The sequence below is a fragment of the Oncorhynchus clarkii genome, chromosome 10, assembly GCF_045791955.1.
Source record: "Oncorhynchus clarkii lewisi isolate Uvic-CL-2024 chromosome 10, UVic_Ocla_1.0, whole genome shotgun sequence".
Classification (NCBI taxonomy): Eukaryota; Metazoa; Chordata; class Actinopteri; order Salmoniformes; family Salmonidae; genus Oncorhynchus; species Oncorhynchus clarkii.
Window position 1 is genome coordinate 76978604 of NC_092156.1, and position 18363 is coordinate 76996966.

General features: G+C 50.8%; 1 protein-coding gene across 1 annotated transcript; it reads right to left on the reverse strand.

Annotated features, from left to right (window-relative positions):
• Positions 1-706: 706 nt before the first annotated feature.
• LOC139419152 (lipoyl synthase, mitochondrial-like) lies at positions 707-18313 on the reverse strand. The gene is made up of 11 exons (XM_071169127.1): positions 18012-18313; positions 17631-17806; positions 16978-17071; positions 16782-16862; positions 16343-16499; positions 15548-15605; positions 14318-14446; positions 11491-11636; positions 11192-11262; positions 10935-11046; positions 707-988 (listed from the first exon to the last, which is right to left on the reverse strand). Exons 1-11 carry the CDS (start codon positions 18108-18110, stop codon positions 936-938), a joined length of 1176 nt encoding a protein of 391 aa, XP_071025228.1. The 5' UTR covers positions 18111-18313; the 3' UTR covers positions 707-935.
• Positions 18314-18363: the final 50 nt, after the last annotated feature.

An 18363-nucleotide genomic window follows, 5' to 3' on the forward strand; every position in this document is an offset into this window, starting at 1 on the left:
CCCTTTGTCTTCCCAGGCTATTACCCCCCCCCCCTTTGTCTTCCCAGGCTATTACCCCCCTTTATCTTCCCAGGCTATTACCCCCCTTTATCTTCCCAGGCTATTACCCCCCTAAATCTCCCCAGGCTATTACCCCCCTTTATCTCCCCAGGCTATTACCCCCCCTTCCCAGGCTTTGTCTTCCCAGGCTATTACCCCCCCCCCCCCCCCCTTTGTCTTCCCAGGCTATTACCCCCCTTTATCTTCCCAGGCTATTACCCCCCTTTATCTTCCCAGGCTATTACCCCCCTTTATCTCCCCAGGCTATTACCCCCCTTTATCTTCCCAGGCTATTACCCCCCCTTTATCTTCCCAGGCTATTACCCCCCCTTTATCTTCCCAGGCTATTACCCCCCCTTTATCTTCCCAGGCTATTACCCCCCCTTTATCTTCCCAGGCTATTACCCCCCCTTTATCTTCCCAGGCTATTACCCCCCCCTTTATCTTCCCAGGCTATTACCCCCCCCTTTATCTTCCCAGGCTATTACCCCCCCCCTTTATCTTCCCAGGCTATTACCCCCCCCCCCCTTTATCTTCCCAGGCTATTACCCCCCCTTTATCTTCCCAGGCTATTACCCCCCCTTTATCTTCCCAGGCTATTACCCCCCCTTTATCTTCCCAGGCTATTACCCCCCCCCCTTTGTCTTCCCAGGGTATCTACCCCCCCTTTGTCTTCCCAGGCTATTACCCCCCACTACATCACTGGTTATAATGTACAGAACGAGACATCAACATGAACAGAGTCCTGTAGTAGCTCATATTCTGGATTGGAGAACTTTATATTGTAGTATATTATATTGTAATACAGTGTATCTAGAGTAGCTTTATGGAGGGAGAGAGGAATCTGAAAGGAGGAGACGTCAGGATTCAGGTAAAGGTGAGTCCAGGTGATCAGGTTATTCTGCCGCTGCCTTCCTCTTCTCTAACAGATTCTTCAGGAAGAACTCACCTGGTGTGGAGAACGAGAGGGGTGGAGAACGAGAGGGGTGGAGAATGAGAGGAGTGGTGTGGAGAATGAGAGGGGTGGAGAATGAGAGGAGTGGAGAATGAGAGGGGTGTTGCATGAGAGGAGTGGAGAATGAGAGGAGTGGAGAATGAGAGGAGTGGAGAATGAGTGGAGAATGAGAAGAGAGGAGTGGAGAATGAGAGGAGTGGAGAATGAGAGGAGTGGAGAATGCGAGGGGTGGAGAATGCGAGGGGTGGAGAATGCGAGGGGTGGAGAATGAGAGGGGTGGAGAATGAGAGGGGTGGAGAATGAGAGGGGTGGAGAATGAGAGGGGTGGAGAATGAGAAGAGAGGAGAATGAGAGGGGTGGAGAATGAGAGGGGTGGAGAATGAGAAGAGAGGAGAATGAGAGGGGTGGAGAATGAGAGGGGTGGAGAATGAGAGGGGTGGAGAATGAGAGGGGTGGAGAATGAGAAGAGAGGAGAATGAGAGGGGTGGAGAATGAGAGGAGTGGAGAATGAGAGGAGAGGAGAATGAGAGGGGTGGAGAATGAGAGGAGTGGAGAATGAGAGGGGTGGAGAATGAGAGGAGTGGAGAATGAGAGGGGTGGAGAATGAGAGGAGTGGAGAATGAGAGGAGAATGAGAGGGGTGGAGAATGAGAGGAGTGGAGAATGAGAGGAGAGGAGAATGAGAGGAGTGGTGAATGAGAGGAGTGGAGAATGAGAGGAGTGGAGAATGAGAGGAGAGGAGAACGAGAGGAGTGGTGAATGAGAGGAGTGGAGAATGAGAGGAGTGGAGAATGAGAGGAGTGGAGAATGAGAGGAGTGGTGAATGAGAGGAGTGGAGAATGAGAGGAGTGGAGAATGAGAGGGGTGGAGAATGAGAAGAGAGGAGAATGAGAGGGGTGGAGAATGAGAGGAGTGGAGAATGAGAGGAGAGGAGAATGAGAGGAGTGGAGAATGAGAGGAGTGGTGAATGAGAGGAGTGGTGAATGAGAGGAGAGGAGAATGAGAGGAGTGGTGAATGAGAGGAGAGGAGAATGAGAGGAGAGGAGAATGAGAGGAGAGGAGAATGAGAGGAGTGGAGAATGAGAGGAGTGGAGAATGAGAGGAGTGGAGAATGAGAGGAGTGGTGAATGAGAGGGGTGGAGAATGAGAGGAGTGGAGAATGAGAGGAGAATGAGAGGGGTGGAGAATGAGAGGAGTGGAGAATGAGAGGAGAGGAGAATGAGAGGAGTGGTGAATGAGAGGAGTGGAGAATGAGAGGAGTGGAGAATGAGAGGAGAGGAGAACGAGAGGAGTGGTGAATGAGAGGAGTGGAGAATGAGAGGAGTGGAGAATGAGAGGAGTGGAGAATGAGAGGAGTGGTGAATGAGAGGAGTGGAGAATGAGAGGGGTGGAGAATGAGAGGGGTGGAGAATGAGAGGGGTGGAGAATGAGAAGAGAGGAGAATGAGAGGGGTGGAGAATGAGAGGAGTGGAGAATGAGAGGAGAGGAGAATGAGAGGAGTGGAGAATGAGAGGAGAGGAGAATGAGAGGAGTGGTGAATGAGAGGAGAGGAGAATGAGAGGAGTGGTGAATGAGAGGAGAGGAGAATGAGAGGAGTGGTGAATGAGAGGAGAGGAGAATGAGAGGAGAGGAGAATGAGAGGAGAGGAGAATGAGAGGAGTGGAGAATGAGAGGAGTGGAGAATGAGAGGAGTGGAGAATGAGAGGAGTGGTGAATGAGAGGAGTGGAGAATGAGAGGAGTGGAGAATGAGAGGGGTGGAGAATGAGAGGGGTGGAGAATGAGAGGGGTGGAGAATGAGAAGAGAGGAGAATGAGAGGTGTGGAGAATGAGAGGAGTGGAGAATGAGAGGAGAGGAGAATGAGAGGAGTGGAGAATGAGAGGGGTGGAGAATGAGAGGGGTGGAGAATGAGAAGAGAGGAGAATGAGAGGGGTGGAGAATGAGAGGAGTGGAGAATGAGAGGAGTGGAGAATGAGAGGATTGGTGAATGAGAAGAGTGGAGAATGAGAGGAGAGGAGAATGAGAGGAGTGGAGAATGAGAGGGGTGGAGAATGAGAGGGGTGGAGAATGAGAGGGGTGGAGAATGAGAGGGGTGGAGAATGAGAGGAGTGGAGAATGAGAGGAGTGGAAAATGAGAGGAGTGGTGAATGAGAAGAGTGGAGAATGAGAGGAGTGGAGAAGGTGGAGTGAGTTAATCTGAGTTTTTATTTATAAGGAGGTGAATGAATCTACTCTGATTAGTAGTATCCATATTTGTGTCTCCGTGTCTGTCTGTCTCCTTGTGTCTCCGTGTGTCTGTGTGTGTCTCCGTGTCTGTGTCTCCGTGTGTCTCCTTGTGTCTGTGTGTGTCTCTCCGTGTCTGTGTCTCCGTGTGTCTCCTTGTGTCTGTGTGTGTCTCTCCGTGTCTGTCTGTCTCCTTGTGTCTCGTTGTGTCTGTGTGTGTCTCCTTGTGTCTGTGTGTGTCTCTCCGTGTCTGTGTCTCCGTGTGTCTCCTTGTGTCTGTGTGTGTCTCCTTGTGTGTGTTTCCTTGTGTCTGTGTGTGTCTCTCCGTGTCTGTGTGTGTCTCCTTGTGTCTGTGTGTGTCTCCTTGTGTGTGTCTCCGTGTGTCTCCTTGTGTCTGTGTGTGTCTCTCCGTGTCTGTGTCTCCGTGTGTCTCCTTGTGTCTGTGTGTGTCTCTCCGTGTCTGTGTCTCCGTGTGTCTCCTTGTGTCTGTGTGTGTCTCCTTGTGTGTGTCTCCGTGTGTCTCCTTGTGTCTGTGTGTGTCTCTCCGTGTCTGTGTGTGTCTCCTTGTGTCTGTGTGTGTCTCCTTGTGTGTGTCTCCTTGTGTCTCCGTGTGTCTGTGTGTGTCTCCGTGTCTGTGTCTCCGTGTGTCTCCTTGTGTCTGTGTGTGTCTCTCCGTGTCTGTGTCTCCGTGTGTCTCCTTGTGTCTGTGTGTGTCTCTCCGTGTCTGTCTGTCTCCTTGTGTCTGTGTGTGTCTCCTTGTGTCTGTGTGTGTCTCTCCGTGTCTGTGTCTCCGTGTGTCTCCTTGTGTCTGTGTGTGTCTCCTTGTGTGTGTCTCCTTGTGTCTGTGTGTGTCTCTCCGTGTCTGTGTGTGTCTGTGTGTGTCTCCTTGTGTGTGTCTCCGTGTGTCTCCTTGTGTCTGTGTGTGTCTCTCCGTGTCTGTGTCTCCGTGTGTCTCCTTGTGTCTGTGTGTGTCTCTCCGTGTCTGTGTCTCCGTGTGTCTCCTTGTGTCTGTGTGTGTCTCCTTGTGTGTGTCTCCGTGTGTCTCCTTGTGTCTGTGTGTGTCTCTCCGTGTCTGTGTCTCCGTGTGTCTCCTTGTGTCTGTGTGTGTCTCTCCGTGTCTGTGTCTCCGTGTGTCTCCTTGTGTCTGTGTGTGTCTCTCCGTGTCTGTGTGTCTCCGTGTGTCTGTGTGTGTCTCCGTGTCTGTGTCTCCGTGTGTCTCCTTGTGTCTGTGTGTGTCTCTCCGTGTCTGTGTCTCCGTGTGTCTCCTTGTGTCTGTGTGTGTCTCTCCGTGTCTGTGTCTCCGTGTGTCTCCTTGTGTCTGTGTGTGTCTCTCCGTGTCTGTGTCTCAGTGTGTCTCCTTGTGTCTGTGTGTGTCTCTCCGTGTCTGTGTGTCTCCGTGTGTCTGTGTGTGTCTCCGTGTCTGTGTCTCCGTGTGTCTCCTTGTGTCTGTGTCTGTCTCCTTGTGTGTGTCTCCGTGTGTCTCCTTGTGTCTGTGTGTGTCTCTCCTTGTGTGTGTCTCCGTGTGTCTCCTTGTGTCTGTGTGTGTCTCTCCGTGTCTGTGTGTCTCCGTGTGTCTGTGTGTGTCTCCGTGTCTGTGTCTCCGTGTGTCTCCTTGTGTCTGTGTGTGTCTCTCCGTGTCTGTGTCTCCGTGTGTCTCCTTGTGTATGTGTGTGTCTCTCCGTGTCTGTGTCTCCGTGTGTCTCCTTGTGTCTGTGTGTGTCTCTCCGTGTCTGTGTCTCCGTGTGTCTCCTTGTGTCTGTGTGTGTCTCTCCGTGTCTGTGTGTCTCCGTGTGTCTGTGTGTGTCTCCGTGTCTGTGTCTCCGTGTGTCTCCTTGTGTCTGTGTGTGTCTCCATGTGTGTGTCTCCGTGTGTCTCCTAGTGTCTGTGTGTGTCTCTCCGTGTCTGTGTCTCCGTGTGTCTCCTTGTGTCTGTGTGTGTCTCTCCGTGTCTGTGTCTCCGTGTGTCTCCTTGTGTCTGTGTGTGTCTCCTTGTGTGTGTCTCCGTGTGTCTCCTTGTGTCTGTGTGTGTCTCTCCGTGTCTGTGTCTCCGTGTGTCTCCTTGTGTCTGTGTGTGTCTCTCCGTGTCTGTGTCTCCGTGTGTCTCTTTGTGTGTGTGTGTGTCTCTCCGTGTCTGTGTCTCAGTGTGTCTCCTTGTGTCTGTCTCTCCGTGTCTGTGTCTCCGTGTGTCTCCTTGTGTCTGTGTGTGTCTCTCTGTGTCTGTGTGTCTCCGTGTGTCTGTGTGTGTCTCCGTGTCTGTGTCTCCGTGTGTCTCCTTGTGTCTGTGTGTGTCTCTCCGTGTCTGTGTCTCCGTGTGTCTCCTTGTGTCTGTGTGTGTCTCTCCGTGTCTGTGTCTCCGTGTGTCTCCTTGTGTCTGTGTGTGTCTCCTTGTGTGTGTCTCCTTGTGTGTGTGTCTCCTTGTGTCTGTGTGTGTCTCTCCGTGTCTGTGTGTCTCGGTGTGTCTGTGTGTGTCTCCGTGTCTGTGTCTCCGTGTGTCTCCTTGTGTCTGTGTGTGTCTCTCCGTGTCTGTGTCTCCGTGTGTCTCCTTGTGTCTGTGTGTGTCTCTCCGTGTCTGTGTCTCCGTGTGTCTCCTTGTGTCTCTCCGTGTCTGTGTCTCCTTGTGTCTGTGTGTGTCTCTCCGTGTCTGTGTGTCTCCGTGTGTCTGTGTGTGTCTCCGTGTCTGTGTCTCCGTGTGTCTCCTTGTGTCTGTGTGTGTCTCCTTGTGTGTGTCTCCGTGTGTCTCCTTGTGTCTGTGTGTGTCTCTCCGTGTCTGTGTCTCCTTGTGTCTGTGTGTGTCTCTCCGTGTCTGTGTCTCCGTGTGTCTCCTTGTGTCTGTGTGTGTCTCCTTGTGTGTGTCTCCGTGTGTCTCCTTGTGTCTGTGTGTGTCTCTCCGTGTCTGTGTCTCCGTGTGTCTCCTTGTGTCTGTGTGTGTCTCTCCGTGTCTGTGTCTCCGTGTGTCTCCTTGTGTCTGTGTGTGTCTCTCCGTGTCTGTGTCTCCGTGTGTCTCCTTGTGTCTGTGTGTGTCTCTCCGTGTCTGTGTCTCCGTGTGTCTCCTTGTGTCTGTGTGTGTCTCTCCGTGTCTGTGTCTCCGTGTGTCTCCTTGTGTCTGTGTGTGTCTCCTTGTCTGTGTCTCCGTGTGTCTCCTTGTGTCTGTGTGTGTCTCTCCGTGTCTGTGTCTCCGTGTGTCTCCTTGTGTCTGTGTGTGTCTCTCCGTGTCTGTGTCTCCGTGTGTCTCCTTGTGTCTGTGTGTGTCTCTCCGTGTCTGTGTCTCCGTGTGTCTCCTTGTGTCTGTCTCTCCGTGTCTGTGTCTCCGTGTGTCTCCTTGTGTCTGTGTGTGTCTCTCTGTGTCTGTGTGTCTCCGTGTGTCTGTGTGTGTCTCCGTGTCTGTGTCTCCGTGTGTCTCCTTGTGTCTGTGTGTGTCTCTCCGTGTCTGTGTCTCCGTGTGTCTCCTTGTGTCTGTGTGTGTCTCTCCGTGTCTGTGTCTCCGTGTGTCTCCTTGTGTCTGTGTGTGTCTCCTTGTGTGTGTCTCCTTGTGTGTGTGTCTCCTTGTGTCTGTGTGTGTCTCTCCGTGTCTGTGTGTCTCGGTGTGTCTGTGTGTGTCTCCGTGTCTGTGTCTCCGTGTGTCTCCTTGTGTCTGTGTGTGTCTCTCCGTGTCTGTGTCTCCGTGTGTCTCCTTGTGTCTGTGTGTGTCTCTCCGTGTCTGTGTCTCCGTGTGTCTCCTTGTGTCTCTCCGTGTCTGTGTCTCCTTGTGTCTGTGTGTGTCTCTCTGTGTCTGTGTGTCTCCGTGTGTCTGTGTGTGTCTCCGTGTCTGTGTCTCCGTGTGTCTCCTTGTGTCTGTGTGTGTCTCCTTGTGTGTGTCTCCGTGTGTCTCCTTGTGTCTGTGTGTGTCTCTCCGTGTCTGTGTCTCCTTGTGTCTGTGTGTGTCTCTCCGTGTCTGTGTCTCCGTGTGTCTCCTTGTGTCTGTGTGTGTCTCCTTGTGTGTGTCTCCGTGTGTCTCCTTGTGTCTGTGTGTGTCTCTCCGTGTCTGTGTCTCCGTGTGTCTCCTTGTGTCTGTGTGTGTCTCTCCGTGTCTGTGTCTCCGTGTGTCTCCTTGTGTCTGTGTGTGTCTCTCCGTGTCTGTGTCTCCGTGTGTCTCCTTGTGTCTGTGTGTGTCTCTCCGTGTCTGTGTCTCCGTGTGTCTCCTTGTGTCTGTGTGTGTCTCTCCGTGTCTGTGTCTCCGTGTGTCTCCTTGTGTCTGTGTGTGTCTCTCCGTGTCTGTGTGTCTCCGTGTGTCTGTGTGTGTCTCCGTGTCTGTGTCTCCGTGTGTCTCCTTGTGTCTGTGTGTGTCTCTCCGTGTCTGTGTCTCCGTGTGTCTCCTTGTGTCTGTGTGTGTCTCTCCGTGTCTGTGTCTCCGTGTGTCTCCTTGTGTCTGTGTGTGTCTCTCCGTGTCTGTGTCTCCGTGTGTCTCCTTGTGTCTGTGTGTGTCTCTCCGTGTCTGTGTGTCTCCGTGTGTCTGTGTGGGTCTCCGTGTCTGTGTGTCCGTGTGTCTCCTTGTGTCTGTGTGTGTCTCCTTGTGTGTGTCTCCGTGTGTCTCCTTGTGTCTGTGTGTGTCTCTCCGTGTCTGTGTCTCCGTGTGTCTCCTTGTGTCTGTGTGTGTCTCTCCGTGTCTGTGTCTCCGTGTGTCTCCTTGTGTCTGTGTGTGTCTCCTTGTGTGTGTGTGTCTCCGTGTGTCTCCTTGTGTCTGTGTGTGTCTCTCCGTGTCTGTGTCTCCGTGTGTCTCCTTGTGTCTGTGTGTGTCTCTCCGTGTCTGTGTCTCCGTGTGTCTCCTTGTGTCTGTGTGTGTCTCTCCGTGTCTGTGTCTCCGTGTGTCTCCTTGTGTCTGTGTGTGTCTCTCCGTGTCTGTGTGTCTCCGTGTGTCTGTGTGTGTCTCCGTGTCTGTGTCTCCGTGTGTCTCCTTGTGTCTGTGTGTGTCTCTCCGTGTCTGTGTGTCTCCGTGTGTCTGTGTGTGTCTCCGTGTCTGTGTCTCCGTGTGTCTCCTTGTGTCTGTGTGTGTCTCTCCGTGTCTCCTTGTGTCTGTGTGTGTCTCTCCGTGTCTGTGTCTCCGTGTGTCTCCTTGTGTCTGTGTGTGTCTCTCCGTGTCTGTGTCTCCGTGTGTCTCCTTGTGTCTGTGTGTGTCTCTCCGTGTCTGTGTCTCCGTGTGTCTCCTTGTGTCTGTGTGTGTCTCTCCGTGTCTGTGTCTCCGTGTGTCTCCTTGTGTCTGTGTGTGTCTCTCCGTGTCTGTGTCTCCGTGTGTCTCCTTGTGTCTGTGTGTGTCTCTCCGTGTCTGTGTCTCCGTGTGTCTCCTTGTGTCTGTGTGTGTCTCTCCGTGTCTGTGTCTCCGTGTGTCTCCTTGTGTCTGTGTGTGTCTCTCCGTGTCTGTGTCTCCGTGTGTCTCCTTGTGTCTGTGTGTGTCTCTCCGTGTCTGTGTCTCCGTGTGTCTGCTTGTGTCTGTCTCTCCGTGTCTGTGTCTCCGTGTGTCTCCTTGTGTCTGTGTGTGTCTCTCCGTGTCTGTGTCTCCGTGTGTCTCCTTGTGTCTGTGTGTGTCTCCTTGTGTGTGTCTCCGTGTCTGTGTCTCCGTGTGTCTCCTTGTGTCTGTGTGTGTCTCTCCGTGTCTGTGTCTCCGTGTGTCTCCTTGTGTCTGTGTGTGTCTCTCCGTGTCTGTGTCTCTGTGTGTCTCCTTGTGTCTGTGTGTGTCTCTCCGTGTCTGTGTCTCCGTGTGTCTCCTTGTGTCTGTCTCTCCGTGTCTGTGTCTCCGTGTGTCTCCTTGTGTCTGTCTCTCCGTGTCTGTGTCTCCGTGTGTCTCCTTGTGTCTGTGTGTGTCTCTCCGTGTCTGTGTCTCCGTGTGTCTCCTTGTGTCTGTGTGTGTCTCTCCGTGTCTGTGTCTCCGTGTGTCTCCTTGTGTCTGTGTGTGTCTCTCCGTGTCTGTGTCTCCGTGTGTCTGTGTGTGTCTCTCCGTGTCTGTGTCTCCGTGTGTCTCCTTGTGTCTGTGTGTCTCTCCGTGTCTGTGTCTCCGTGTGTCTCCTTGTGTCTGTGTGTGTCTCTCCGTGTCTGTGTATCCGTGTGTCTCCTTGTGTCTGTGTGTGTCTCTCCGTGTCTGTGTCTCCGTGTGTCTCCTTGTGTCTGTGTGTGTCTCTCCGTGTCTGTGTCTCCGTGTGTCTCCTTGTGTCTGTGTGTGTCTCTCCGTGTCTGTGTCTCCGTGTGTCTGTGTGTGTCTCTCCGTGTCTGTGTCTCCGTGTGTCTCCTTGTGTCTGTGTGTGTCTCTCCGTGTCTGTGTCTCCGTGTGTCTCCTTGTGTCTGTGTGTGTCTCTCCGTGTCTGTGTCTCCGTGTGTCTCCTTGTGTCTGTGTGTGTCTCTCCGTGTCTGTGTGTCTCCGTGTGTCTGTGTGTGTCTCCGTGTCTGTGTCTCCGTGTGTCTCCTTGTGTCTGTGTGTGTCTCTCCGTGTCTGTGTCTCCGTGTCTCCTTGTGTCTGTGTGTGTCTCTCCGTGTCTGTGTCTCCGTGTGTCTCCTTGTGTCTGTGTGTGTCTCTCCGTGTGTCTCCTTGTGTCTGTGTGTGTCTCTCCGTGTCTGTGTCTCCGTGTGTCTCCTTGTGTCTGTGTGTGTCTCTCCGTGTCTGTGTCTCCGTGTGTCTCCTTGTGTCTGTGTGTGTCTCTCCGTGTCTGTGTCTCCGTGTGTCTCCTTGTGTCTGTGTGTGTCTCTCCGTGTCTGTGTCTCCGTGTGTCTCCTTGTGTCTGTGTGTGTCTCTCCGTGTCTGTGTCTCCGTGTGTCTCCTTGTGTCTGTCTCTCCGTGTCTGTGTCTCCGTGTGTCTCCTTGTGTCTGTGTGTGTCTCTCCGTGTCTGTGTCTCCGTGTGTCTCCTTGTGTCTGTGTGTGTCTCCTTGTGTGTGTCTCCGTGTCTGTGTCTCCGTGTGTCTCCTTGTGTCTGTGTGTGTCTCTCCGTGTCTGTGTCTCCGTGTGTCTCCTTGTGTCTGTGTGTGTCTCTCCGTGTCTGTGTCTCTGTGTGTCTCCTTGTGTCTGTGTGTGTCTCTCCGTGTCTGTGTCTCCGTGTGTCTCCTTGTGTCTGTCTCTCCGTGTCTGTGTCTCCGTGTGTCTCCTTGTGTCTGTCTCTCCGTGTCTGTGTCTCCGTGTGTCTCCTTGTGTCTGTGTGTGTCTCTCCGTGTCTGTGTCTCCGTGTGTCTCCTTGTGTCTGTGTGTCTCTCCGTGTCTGTGTCTCCGTGTGTCTCCTTGTGTCTGTGTGTGTCTCTCCGTGTCTGTGTCTCCGTGTGTCTGTGTGTGTCTCTCCGTGTCTGTGTCTCCGTGTGTCTCCTTGTGTCTGTGTGTCTCTCCGTGTCTGTGTCTCCGTGTGTCTCCTTGTGTCTGTGTGTGTCTCTCAGTGTCTGTGTATCCGTGTGTCTCCTTGTGTCTGTGTGTGTCTCTCCGTGTCTGTGTCTCCGTGTGTCTCCTTGTGTCTGTGTGTGTCTCTCCGTGTCTGTGTCTCCGTGTGTCTCCTTGTGTCTGTGTGTGTCTCTCCGTGTCTGTGTCTCCGTGTGTCTGTGTGTGTCTCTCCGTGTCTGTGTCTCCGTGTGTCTCCTTGTGTCTGTGTGTGTCTCTCCGTGTCTGTGTCTCCGTGTGTCTCCTTGTGTCTGTGTGTGTCTCTCCGTGTCTGTGTATCCGTGTGTCTCCTTGTGTCTGTGTGTGTCTCTCCGTGTCTGTGTATCCGTGTGTCTCACCTGCTTTGTATGAGGAGCGCACTAAGGGTCCGCTGGCTGTGTAGACGAATCCCATCTCCTTCCCCACCTCCTCCCAGTGGCCAAACCTCTCAGGAGTTACGTACTCCTCCACCTGCACACACACACACACACACACACACACACACACACACACACACACACACACACACACACCACACACACAGTTATTCTGAACTGAAATCCTGCTGCCTGGATGGTTGGCTCTGTGTGTGTGTGTGTGTGTGTGTGTGCTGTACCTTGAGGTGGCGTTTGGTGGGCTGCATGTACTGTCCCAGTGTTAGACAATCCACTCCTGCCTCTCTCAGCTCTGTCAACAACAACAACAACAACACCGTTACTGGTTACAAATATATATTATCTGTTCGTCTCTCCCAGACGTGTGTGTGTGTGTGTGTGTGTGTGTACCAGTCAGTGTGTTATAAATCTGCCGGTCCGTCTCTCCCAGACGTGTGTGTTTGTGTACCAGTCAGTGTGTTATAAATCTGCCGGTCCGTCTCTCCCAGACGTGTGTGTGTGTGTGTGTGTGTGTGTGTACCGGTCAGTGTGTTATAAATCTGCCGGTCCGTCTCTCCGAGACCCAACATGATGGAGGTCTTGGTGAGAATGTCTGGTCTGACGGCCTTGGCATGACGCAGGACATTCAGGGATTGGTCGATGTTCGCCCGCGGATCACGGACGTGTCTGTGGGGTCAAAAGGTCATGAAAAGAAAATATAAATGATTTATTTTCTGTCAGTAAGTTACGGACAATATATTCAGACTCGACGGTTCCTCTGGTGCCGATCTGTATTCAGGTGAACTGCAAAAACCTTTGAATCCAGTCCCAAATGGTGCCCTGTTCCCTATGAAGTGCACTTCATTTGAACTGCGTCCTATTCCCTATGAAGTGCACCCTATTCCCTATGAAGTGCACCCTATTCCCTATGAAGTGCACCCTATTCCCTATGAAGTGCACCCTATTCCCTATGAAGTGCACCCTATTCCCTATGAAGTGCACCCTATTCCCTATGAAGTGCACTTCATTTGAACTGCATCCCTATTCCCTATGAAGTGCACTAAGATGGACCAGAGTCCATTATATGAAGGTTAGTGTATAGGATAGACGTGGTCCAACAGTCAAGTTTCTATTTTTTTTAAATGGGGGCGTTTTGCTGCCACCTGCTGGTCAGAGTCGGTATTACAGCCTCTTAACAAAGACAGTTCCTTCACAGCAAATTCACCGTCTCCTTCCCCCTACCTGGTGGACAGGAAGTGTACTGCACCATGGGGGGGGGGGGGGGGGGGAAATATGGTTCACTGGGGAATCCATGAAGAAAAATAGAAGTAGCCTGGAATCCAGAACCTGTTGTGTTAACATTCCACTCCTTGTACTCGGTGTCATGACGAGCACTGGAATGATGGGAGAAACAGACTGGAACCCAGGCTACAGCTGAAGGTGTTTCCTTTCATTGGGTTCACAGTGGAGCAGGTCAGGGAGAAACAGACTGGAACCCAGACTACAGCTGAAGGTCAGGGAGAAACAGACTGGAACCCAGGCTACAGCTGAAGGTCAGGGAGAAACAGACTGGAACCCAGGCTACAGCTGAAGGTCAGGGAGAAACAGACTGGAACCCAGGCTACAGCTGAAGGTCAGGGAGAAACAGACTGGAACCCAGGCTACAGCTGAAGGTCAGGGAGAAACAGACTGGAACCCAGGCTACAGCTGAAGGTCAGGGAGAAACAGACTGCAACCCAGGCTACAGCTGAAGGTCAGGGAGAAACAGACTGGAACCCAGGCTACAGCTGAAGGTGTTTCCTTTCATTGGGTTCACAGTGGAGCAGGTCAGGGAGAAACAGACTGGAACCCAGGCTACAGCTGAAGGTCAGGGAGAAACAGACTGGAACCCAGGCTACAGCTGAAGGTGTTTCCTTTCATTGGGTTCACAGTGGAGCAGGTCAGGGAGAAACAGACTGGAACCCAGGCTACAGCTGAAGGTCAGGGAGAAACAGACTGGAACCCAGGCTACAGCTGAAGGTCAGGGAGAAACAGACTGGAACCCAGGCTACAGCTGAAGGTCAGGGAGAAACAGACTGGAACCCAGGCTACAGCTGAAGGTCAGGGAGAAACAGACTGGAACCCAGGCTACAGCTGAAGGTGTTTCCTTTCATTGGGTTCACAGTGGAGCAGGTCAGGGAGAAACAGACTGGAACCCAGGCTACAGCTGAAGGTCAGGGAGAAACAGACTGGAACCCAGGCTACAGCTGAAGGTGTTTCCTTTCATTGGGTTCACAGTGGAGCAGGTCAGGGAGAAACAGACTGGAACCCAGGCTACAGCTGAAGGTCAGGGAGAAACAGACTGGAACCCAGGCTACAGCTGAAGGTCAGGGAGAAACAGACTGGAACCCAGGCTACAGCTGAAGGTCAGGGAGAAACAGACTGGAACCCAGGCTACAGCTGAAGGTCAGGGAGAAACAGACTGGAACCCAGGCTACAGCTCAAGGTCAGGGAGAAACAGACTGGAACCCAGGCTACAGCTGAAGGTCAGGGAGAAACAGACTGGAACCCAGGCTACAGCTGAAGGTCAGGGAGAAACAGACTGGAACCCAGGCTACAGCTGAAGGTGTTTCCTTTCATTGGGTTCACAGTGGAGCAGGTCAGGGAGAGAGAGAAGCTGCTGAGAAATAGCCTGATGGACCAGACAGACAGGTAGAGTTATTCTGAGACCAGACAGACAGGTAGAGTTATTCTGAGACCAGACAGACAGACAGACAGACAGACAGACAGACAGACAGACAGACAGACAGACAGACAGGTTTAGTTATTCTGAGACCAGACAGACAGGTAGATATTCTGAGACCAGACAGACAGGTAGACAGAGACAGGTATAGTTATTCTGAGACAAGACAGACAGGTAGTTATTCTGAGACCAGACAGACAGGTATAGTTATTCTGAGACCAGACAGACAGGTATAGTTATTCTGAGACCAGACAGACAGGTAGACAGAGACAGGTATAGTTATTCTGAGACAAGACAGACAGGTAGTTATTCTGAGACCAGACAGACAGGTATAGTTATTCTGAGACCAGACAGACAGGTATAGTTATTCTGAGACCAGACAGACAGGTATAGTTATTCTGAGACCAGACAGACAGGTATAGTTATTCTGAGACCAGACAGACAGGTAGTTATTCTGAGACCAGACAGACAGGTATAGTTATTCTGAGACCAGACAGACAGGTGGAGGTATATTGACCAGGGTCCTAACAGTGTAGCCATGCTTTATAGTCTGCATCCCCTAACGACCCCCCTGTTCCCTATGGGCCCGAGTCAAACGTAGTCCCCTGTATAGGGTATAGGGTCACGTAAGGGTCAGGGCCCGTACCTCTGCAGCTCGCGGACGGTCTCCACATTGTGGGCGTAAACGTCCAGCCCTGATTGGGCGATCTTCTCCACCGCTGCCAGATCTCCTCGGAAATCAGGGGTCAGACATTCCACCATGATCTGGGAGTTCCTGGATGAGACAACAACATTTAGTCAGAAGGCCAAGTGGTTGAAATCAGGGGTCAGACATTCCACCATGATCTGGGAGTTCCTGGATGAGACAACAACATTTAGTCAGAAGGCCAAGTGGTTGAAATCAGGGGTCAGACATTCCACCATGATCTGGGACTTCCTGGATGAGACAACAACATTTAGTCAGAAGACAAAGTGGTTGAAATCAGGGGTCAGACATTCCACCATGATCTGGGACTTCCTGGATGAGACAACAACATTTAGTCAGAAGACAAAGTGGTTGAAATCAGGGGTCAGACATTCCACCATGATCTGGGACTTCCTGGATGAGACAACAACATTTAGTCAGAAGACAAAGTGGTTGAAATCAGGGGTCAGACATTCCACCATGATCTGGGACTTCCTGGATGAGACAACAACATTTAGTCAGAAGGCCAAGTGGTTGAAATCAGGGGTCAGACATTCCACCATGATCTGGGACTTCCTGGATGAGACAACAACATTTAGTCAGAAGGCCAAGTGGTTGAAATCAGGGGTCAGCCATTCCACCATGATCTGGGACTTCCTGGATGAGACAACAACATTTAGTCAGAAGGCAAAGGGGTTTAATAAGTCAGTCATATACAGACAGATGGATGGATGGATGAAAGGATGATGAATGAATGATTAATTAATTAATGGCTGAAAGGATGAATGATGAATGGATGGATGGATGAATTAATTAATGGCTGAAAGGATGAATGGATTAATTAATGGCTGAAAGGATGAATGATGAATGGATGGATGGATGAATTAATTAATGGCTGAAAGGATGAATGATGAATGGATGGATGGATTAATTAATTAATGGCTGAAAGGATGAATGGATTAATTAATGGCTGAAAGGATGAATGATGGATGGATGGATTAATTAATGGCTGAAAGGATGAATGAATTAATTAATGGCTGAAAGGATGAATGAATTAATTAATGGCTGAAAGGATGAATGATGGATGGATGGATTAATTAATGGCTGAAAGGATGAATGAATTAATTAATGGCTGAAAGGATGAATGATGGATGGATGAATTAATTAATGGCTGAATGGATGGATGAGTACCTCTCCTTCAGGTTGGAGACGGTCTTGGCAAAATGCTCCGCCCCTCCGTCAGCGATATCTGTCAAACACAACGACCCATTAACCAATCAGTCGACAGGCAGGTCGTTAAGGTCACTGACGTCAGTCAGACAAGATTCACATCAACAGCAGACGTTCAGAGAAAGCGTTACATTGGACGGTGGATGCCATGGCTATCCTGTGTCTAGGAGAAATAAACAGGAAGTGGACCTGGAGAGGGGAGACTAATGGAACAAGACAACAGAGAACGAAAAGAGATATTTGAGTCACGGCTCCCGAGTGGCGCAGCGGTCTAAGGCACTGCGTCTCAGTGCTAGAGGCGTCACCTACAGACCCTGGTTTGATTCCAGGCTGTATCACAGTGGTCTCAGTGGTAGAGGCGTCACTACAGACCCTGGTTCGATTCCAGGCTGTATCACAGCGGTCTAAGGCACTGCATCTCAGTGCTAGAGGCGTCACTACAGACCCTGGTTCGAATACAGGCTGTATCACAACCGGCTGTGATTGGGAGTCACGTAGGGCGGCGCTCAATTAGCCCAGCGTCGTCCGGGTTTGGCCGGAGTAGGATGTGGTTCTTAACTGTCTTGTTAAATAAAGGTGAAATTAAAATGAAAACGTATTTCACACCATAGTTGAAGTGTACCTATGATGAAAATGACAGGCCTCTCTCATCTTTTTAAGTGGGAGAACTTGCACAATTGGTGGCTGACTAAATACTTTTTTGCCCCCCTGTATATAAAAAGGGAGAGAAACAGAAGGAGATGTCTGAGTTACTACCGTCTCTGTCCACAGAGGTCAGAACCACATAGTCTAGCCCCCAGGCAGCGATGGCCTTGGCTGTGTTATAGGGCTCATCTGGGTCCAGGGGAGAGGGCTGACGAGCTGTCTTCACAGAACAGAACCTACAGCCACGGGTACATGTGTCCCCCATCAACTACAGAGAGACAGAGACAGAGAGAGAGAGGCAGAGAGAGAGAGAGCGAGAGAGAGAGAGAGGCAGAGAGACAGAGAGACAGACAGACAGACAGACAGAGGGAGAGAGACAGACAGAGACAGAGAGAGAGAGAGACAGAGAGAGCGCGAGAGAGAGAGACAGACAGAGAGACATGCGTATGTCAGTACGTGTGGTTGAGTTGTCAGATATACAAGTCAATGTGAGAGGTAAATGTTCCCCTCCTCCCCAACGTTAGGACACCTGGTCTCCTAGTAAACTCACCATGATGGTAGCTGTAGCCGTACCATGTTCCCCTCCTCCCCAACACTCCCCAATGTTAGGACACCTGGCCTCCTCACACACCTAAACAACATGAAAACACGAGAACGAAACATACTTGAAAAGGGTCTCTAGTTTTGATTGGGTTTGCATGACACACACACACACACACATTACACACACACACACCCCAACTCACCGTGTGCAGGTTGAGGTCTCTCAGGGTGTTCTTCAGCTTGTTGTAGTTCTTGCCAATAGGAATCTCAGTCTTCAGCCACGGGGGAAGTCTCAGCCTATCACAACAGTCACCCAGACATTGGTTAGTGGACGGACACGGTCCTGTGTTCAACGGACTCAAGAGTTTTATTTCACACGGAATAAACAAACATGCAGTCAATAACACAATAGGAAAAGTCTATATACAGTGAGTGCAAATGTAAGATTAGGGAGTTAAGGCAATAAATAGGCCATGGTGGTGAAGTAATTACAATATAGCAATTAAACACTGGAATGGTAGATCGGCAGAAGATGAATGTGCAGGTAGAGATAATGGGGTGAAAAGGAGCAAGATAAATAAATACCAGTATGGGGATGAGGTAGTTAGATGGGCTGTATACAGATGGGCTATGAACAGGTGCAGTGATCCGTAAAATGGTTCTATTAAAATAAACTGTATATAGGGAATAGGTAGTGCAGACAAATTGTTTAGATACACACATAGGTCCCGTTCCATCTTATTCCCAAAATCTTGACCAGAGCCCCATGGGGTCAGAGTCGAAAGTAGTGCACTACATAGGGAATAGAGTACCGTTTAGGAAGCATCATATACAAAGGAACCTCTATTCCCCCCACCTCTCTCCCTTCTGTCTCTTCAGGTTACCCCTGTACTCCTCCCAGTTGTTCTTCTCAGACAGCTCCCCGGATATAAAGTCCTGGAGGCCGGGCCCGTCATCGGACAGCTCCTTCTTGCGGTCCTTCTGTGTCTGGGATGACCTGGCCGCTGTGGTCAGTCCGCTGACGGCGTACACCTACACACGGACCGGATATTATCTAGCTACACATGATGCCTCTGCTAAATCAGTAACCCGAGGCCAGCGGCCAAGGAGGATCTAATCAGCTAGGGAGCTGGTTTTGTTAGCATTAGCCATACTTAGTTAGCTAGTTAGCTAGTATAAACATTGTAAAAACAAAGAGAGACATTTAAGTGATTATCGGTCAAGTAGATGTACTTACATGTTGGTTGCATTTGGGATTCAACCACCGGTGGTTGCTGGAGAAACGACCCGCAATAAAATAACTTTGTTTGACCAAAGCCATGACTTTAACTAACATTTGCTAGCGTCTGTCATTGACAAAACATTTCTCTGGGATCGAGTACTTACGCCTGGTATTAAAATAAAACTTAGAAAATAATAAATCATTTCGTCCGCTACTTAATGAATCAATTGATCTCGATTCTTTTTATATCCAGATTTATTCCAAATGCGATGTTTTTTTTCCCCCCTGGGGACCAAAGACGTATAATTTATCAATATATCGCAGTAGTTTGCATCCATCATCATCATCATTTAGTTACGTCTGATCA